The sequence below is a fragment of the Vigna unguiculata genome, chromosome 7 (genome assembly GCF_004118075.2).
Source record: "Vigna unguiculata cultivar IT97K-499-35 chromosome 7, ASM411807v1, whole genome shotgun sequence".
NCBI classification, from domain to species: domain Eukaryota; kingdom Viridiplantae; phylum Streptophyta; class Magnoliopsida; order Fabales; family Fabaceae; genus Vigna; species Vigna unguiculata.
The window spans coordinates 8,394,565-8,399,996 of NC_040285.1; the positions used below are offsets into that span (position 1 = coordinate 8,394,565).

The following is a 5,432-nucleotide window of genomic DNA, read 5'->3' on the forward strand; positions in this document are numbered from 1 at the left end:
GCCCCATATATATATATATATATATATATATATATATATATATATATATATATATATATATATATATATATATATATATACTTTTTTTTTCGTGTAATATCCTTTGACCTAAAAAAATATTAGCACTAATATTAAAATTTCCTTTTATTTTGTTTTCAGAGAAAAAAAATCGAGAAAAACATATTTTATGACAAATTTAACAAATAAGAAAATAATTAAAAAAATCGAAGATCCAAGTTACCGACCCCGACCGCTAGTTCACGTAGTAACCTCTAAAGTCGTCTGTCTCAAATTAACCATGGCATAAGCAAGTCCACAACACGCTGTAAATTGAACACCGATTCAATCACTTTTCACACCAACCACTCTCCAAGGTAAGTTACCACTCCTTCGAAATCAAAATAATTTTCTAATTTAATTGATTTAAAAAAACTGTTTCATGTTCATCGCTGTCTTGATACAGCTGTTCATGATCTCTCTCTTTCCCCTTTGAAATCCCTTCTCAGTTCTGCGCCAACTGAAACTACCAGATCGAACTCCGCTTCAACGGTCATCGGTTGGTTGTTGTCGGCAACAACCGTCGCAAGTCAGAGATCTGTGTTTGATTCCGAAACCGCCACAATATGAGTGTCATCGAAATTCTCACCAGAGTCGATTCCATTTGCAAGAAGTACGACAAATACGACGTCGAGAAGCACCGCGATGCTAATGTCGCTGGCGATGATGCCTTTGCCAGACTCTACGCCTCCGTCGACGCTGACATCGAGGCATTGCTTCAGGTATGCCCGCACCGAAACTCTTATGACTCAATTTGTGCCCTAACTGGAGAATTTTTCTACAGAATCATGGAATTAGGGGTTTCTATAATGGTACTGAGGAAATTCCTATGTATTTCTTTGATTTTTGTGCAGAAAGCAGAAACGGCTTCCAAGGAGAAAGGTAAGGCATCTGCTGTAGCGATCAATGCGGAGATTCGTCGTACTAAGGCTCGGTTGCTGGAGGAGGTTCCCAAGTTGCAGAGACTGGCTGTGAAAAAGGTTTTATTCTATTGTTAGGGTTATTGTCTGGGCTGGGAAAATGGTTACTGGAGATTTTTAGGCGTTTTAATTATGAATTCTCATAAACCTTGTTGCTGAATTAATCTAACTAGGAACTTGTTAGTATCTAGGATAGTTTGTTTAAACTAATTGAAGAGTCCTTTTATGAATTTTGAACAATGATCAAGAGTTGAGAAGTAAATTTAACTTTTCTGTTGTATTATAACTGTTATTACCAGTATAACTTCAGTTTCAAACGGGATTCAGGAAATCTTGTAATTCTGAGTATTTCAATCTAATAGTTCTAACGAGTTTATTCCATTTGGCGTACTTGCTTTCTTAGGTTTGATTTATTTTTCCTCAAGTTTATTTTGCATTTAGTAACTTCATACATGAACAGTTTCGAAGTGAATGACAGTACTTCTATCTGATGCATGATTCATTGTATCCACAGGTCAAGGGTTTATCTTCACAAGAATTTGCTGCCCGTAACGATTTGGCTCTTTCATTGCCAGATAGAATCCAAGCCATCCCAGATGGGTCTCCTCCTGTGCCAAAACAATCCGGAGGCTGGGCTTCTTCTGCCTCACGTCCTGAAATTAAGTTTGATTCAGGTAATTAAGTTGTCCATGTCTCACGTTCATGCAGTTATCATATTTCATCTGTGGGAGCCTTTTTATTGATTGACTCTGGTAACGTGTGTGAATCATGCAATCATCTCATATACAGATGGGCAATTTGATGATGATTACTTTCAACAGTCTGAGCAATCAAGCCAATTCAGGCAAGAATATGAAATGCGTAGAATGAAACAGGCAAGTAACTTATAGAAGTTGAGAGGATTTCTTATGTCTTTTAGAGTTAGGTTGATTACTGGATGCCACTCCAAGAATATTATGATTCAACGTTCAAATCTAACTACATGTAATTTTTTTAGGATCAAGGTTTGGATGTGATTGCTGAAGGATTGGATACATTGAAAAACATGGCACATGATATGAATGAGGTCAGTTGCTTTTATGATTTTTTGTTAGATTATATTTAGTCTCCCTATCTTTCATTGTGTAGTCCCTGACTGAAAAGTTAAGTTGTTTACAAATTAGTCCCTAGTCTGTACTTGTTCTGGTTCAAAGTTTAAGTGGCCTCAAACCAGGGCATTCAAGTTTTCTTTCTAAGTTAGAGTTGTATTGTATTTATATGGAGATTCTCCTTAGATTCTCTTGGGCTAAAATCCTAGGTAGTGGGAAACAAATGCCTGAAGTAAAAAACTTGGAGTACTAGAAAACAAACTCTTAAGGCTAAAAGCTTGGATTACTAGAAAACAGATTCCTTTTTTTACTTTGTTAAACCCTTAATTTTTTTATATGGAATATCTTTCCGGAATTGGCATGAATCTATTTCTAGATTCACATAGGTCGTCCTAGAGATGATCTACAATTCGGTTATGGGATAATTTGAACACTTATTTTAACTTTAAGGTCCAGGTTTTGAACAACGATGACTGGACTAGTGATCGGACATACCATAAAGCAATAAAAAATGTCAAGTATAGGGACCAAAACTTACTACCATTATAACTTTGCAAATGGCAAGGATCAATTTTTGAACATTATTTTTTGTAGAGACTAAAACGAGTTTTTGTATTTTTTTATTTAGGGACTAAAATAAGAAAATGTAGGTATAGGACGAAAATTTTAATTTAACCTTGTTTTTATGTTCTCTTGTGTGTGTGCACATGTGTTATAATTCTTTTTAAGGTCATTATTCATGTTTCATATACAGGAACTGGATCGACAAGTTCCTCTCATGGATGAGATTGACACTAAGGTGAGAATTATCAATTTCTGCCTGTAGCCTAATTATATACATGGAAGTGTTTGCTTTTAGAACTTGAATTATGAAGTTGAAATTAATATGACTCAATTGTTTGTCTTCATTACAGGTGGACAAGGCATCCTCTGACCTTAAGAATACAAATGTCAGACTTAAACACACAGTGAACCAGGTTATCTAACTACAATCTATTTGTATAGATTTCTATCAAATTCTAGTTCAATAGGTGAGATTTTTTTCTGAATCTTAATATGATTTTTTTTTTCATCCAGCTTCGATCCAGTCGAAACTTCTGTATTGATATTGTTTTGTTGATTATAATTTTGGGAATTGCTGCCTACTTATACAAGTAAGAGTCCTATCTGTTTTCTTGAAATTTAAAACTCTCAGCACTAGTATTCTGCTCATGAGTTTACATTATTCTTTATAGTACTGCTCAATTTGAATACTGGAAATTTTGGTGTATTTACTAACATGATTTTGTCTAGGAAATTTGAAGTACATTTTTATTTTTTCCCTTGGATTGAAGATTTAAAATATATTTCATATGGTGGCCTTAAGTTGCTCTTTAAGTCTGAAATTGGACTTGTCTTTGTTAGTAAAGCATTTGTCTCACATTCTTAGTATGCATATGCTGCCTTTGTTGCGGGACATAATCTTGTTTTTTCCCATTTAGCCCTTATTTCATATGCCTATACTTGGTTTTTGGAATGTAATCCCATCACCTATTTTCTGTGATTCGTGATTATCTAGTAAAACTTGAATGTTTCCCTCAAATGCTAATTTGCAAACTACTCTAGCCAAATGAATTTATTGGATGTTGTCGTATAAAAGAGAGTTTTATAACTCGACAGAGACGATAATCATGTTATGGAAAGCATTATTATAATTATTTGTTAGGACTGGAGGACTCTGCTTAATTTGAAAGTTGATCCTCTCCTGTTCACGATCAGTATTCACGACCAATAGGAGAAGTCCTATCCTATATGATAAATTTTAGCTGTTTATGATCAGTTTGATAAATTCAATTGTTTATGAACAGGATAATTCCTGTTCAATAAATTTTAACTCTATAATACTTAATGCATATACAATTGAAATATAAACTAACAAACCCATTACCTAACTAAAATATGCACTCGTACTCTCCATTCTTTTTTTTTTGGTTTTAATTAGTTTTTATTTGAACGGCTACATTTAATAATAAACTTTATAAATGGTCAGGATTTATTACTAAACAGGACTTCTGTTAACGTTGAGCAGCATAGAATCCAAATCCAAAAATGAAAGACTAGACTACTATATAAACCAAAATTTTAACGCAGTGCTCTATCTAAAAATTTTAATATTTTTTATCTATTAAGATAGTGGCTCCTTGTCACTTTCTGATGGCGTTACTAGGATTTTTAATATAATGGCATGTGTTTGTTGACAAGTCTTGGATGCTTTATCTGTTTGTTGATACATACACCTTTCTGACTTTCCACTTCCCGATGGCATTCCTGCGATTTTTAATATCACAGCATGTGTTTTATGGTGGAGTTTACTAGTCTTGCATGCTTTATTTCCTTGTCTCTTCCCAATGGTTTTACGGAATTTTAATTTCTTAGTATGTTCTAGGGTGTTCACTGGTTTACATGCTTTATCTGTTTCATGATATACCTGTCTGACTTGCCGTTCTCATTTTGCAGCGTACTAAAGAAATGATATGTACAAAGGCTGATGGATGTTCGAAGATTTGCCTTTACTTGTATTTTGAGAACAACGTTTCGTTTCATTTTTTTTTTATTTCTTCCTTCTTGCTACTTGTGAGATGTGCGCTTCTTTATAACCAGTCCTGTGTATGCAGTCATGTTAGTATCTTAAATAGTTGTTGCTGCTTATTTGCTATATATCTTTGATATATTAAATATATTATAGCTTGACGCTGATGATTTAAGAAGGATGTTCTTTGAGTGGTGTGGAATTCTAGTTGGAGTTAGCTAGCTATAAACACAATGATAAAAAATATGGGGACCCGCGTAATGAATGAGAAAAATATTGTGATTTGTGACTCATATATTCGTTCCTTTATTAATGTCATATGTCACTTCATGTGTTTATACAAGTTGAGTGGCACCGGAAATTTTATGTTTAAATCCCATTATCTGCAATGAATTTGTGATTTTATTGCTGGATCATATTGTGGCTGTAGTGGCGAATGATTAATCCCACTACCCTAAAGCATCTCTGGGTTGGGTCTTTGCTTTATGTACCCTCACAAATTACTTCTTGCATCCCTTGAATTTAATATATCCATTATATACATATTTTGTTTATAACACGGGAGGAGCAAGAGTGTGAAGAATAAATATCTAGATTTGTCCATGAATAATTTGTGTGCTGATTGATAAATTTCTATTTAATTTTTCATACAAACGTGTCCTTGAAAAATTCATTGTCTTCCATGTATTCTCTTTAGTTGGTGAAATTCTTAATAAAAAGTGCACCATAAGTGCAAGTACGTTACTTTTTCAATCTTTGTTTATTTCACATTTTCAAGAGTTTTATCTTTTTTCATGA

At 33.7% G+C, this 5,432-nt stretch overlaps 1 protein-coding gene across 3 annotated transcripts; it reads left to right on the forward strand.

Moving 5' to 3' along the window:
• Nucleotides 1-252: 252 nt before the first annotated feature.
• Nucleotides 253-4,923, forward strand: LOC114189543 (syntaxin-71-like). 3 transcript variants are annotated; one of them, XM_028078133.1, is made up of 10 exons: nt 253-374; nt 507-779; nt 912-1,037; nt 1,492-1,651; nt 1,767-1,852; nt 1,975-2,043; nt 2,820-2,864; nt 2,980-3,042; nt 3,143-3,219; nt 4,562-4,923. In XM_028078133.1, exons 2-10 carry the CDS (start codon nt 624-626, stop codon nt 4,575-4,577), a joined length of 798 nt encoding a protein of 265 aa, XP_027933934.1. In that variant the 5' UTR covers nt 253-374; nt 507-623; the 3' UTR covers nt 4,578-4,923. The 3 variants fall into 3 exon arrangements, with proteins under 3 accessions (XP_027933934.1, XP_027933932.1, XP_027933931.1); XM_028078131.1 differs by having other exon boundaries at nt 279-374; nt 464-779; XM_028078130.1 differs by lacking the exon at nt 253-374 and having other exon boundaries at nt 414-779.
• The last annotated feature ends 509 nt before the right edge of the window (nt 4,924-5,432 follow it).

Bases quoted from the DNA above. Each gene is read 5' to 3' on its own strand.
- LOC114189543 (XM_028078133.1), top strand. From the start codon at position 624: ATGAGTGTCATCGAAATTCTCACCAGAGTCGATTCCATTTGCAAGAAG. The intron at 1,652-1,766 runs GTAATTAAGTTG...TCTCATATACAG, and splicing joins TGAAATTAAGTTTGATTCAG to ATGGGCAATTTGATGATGAT. The intron at 3,043-3,142 runs GTTATCTAACTA...TTTTTCATCCAG, and splicing joins TTAAACACACAGTGAACCAG to CTTCGATCCAGTCGAAACTT.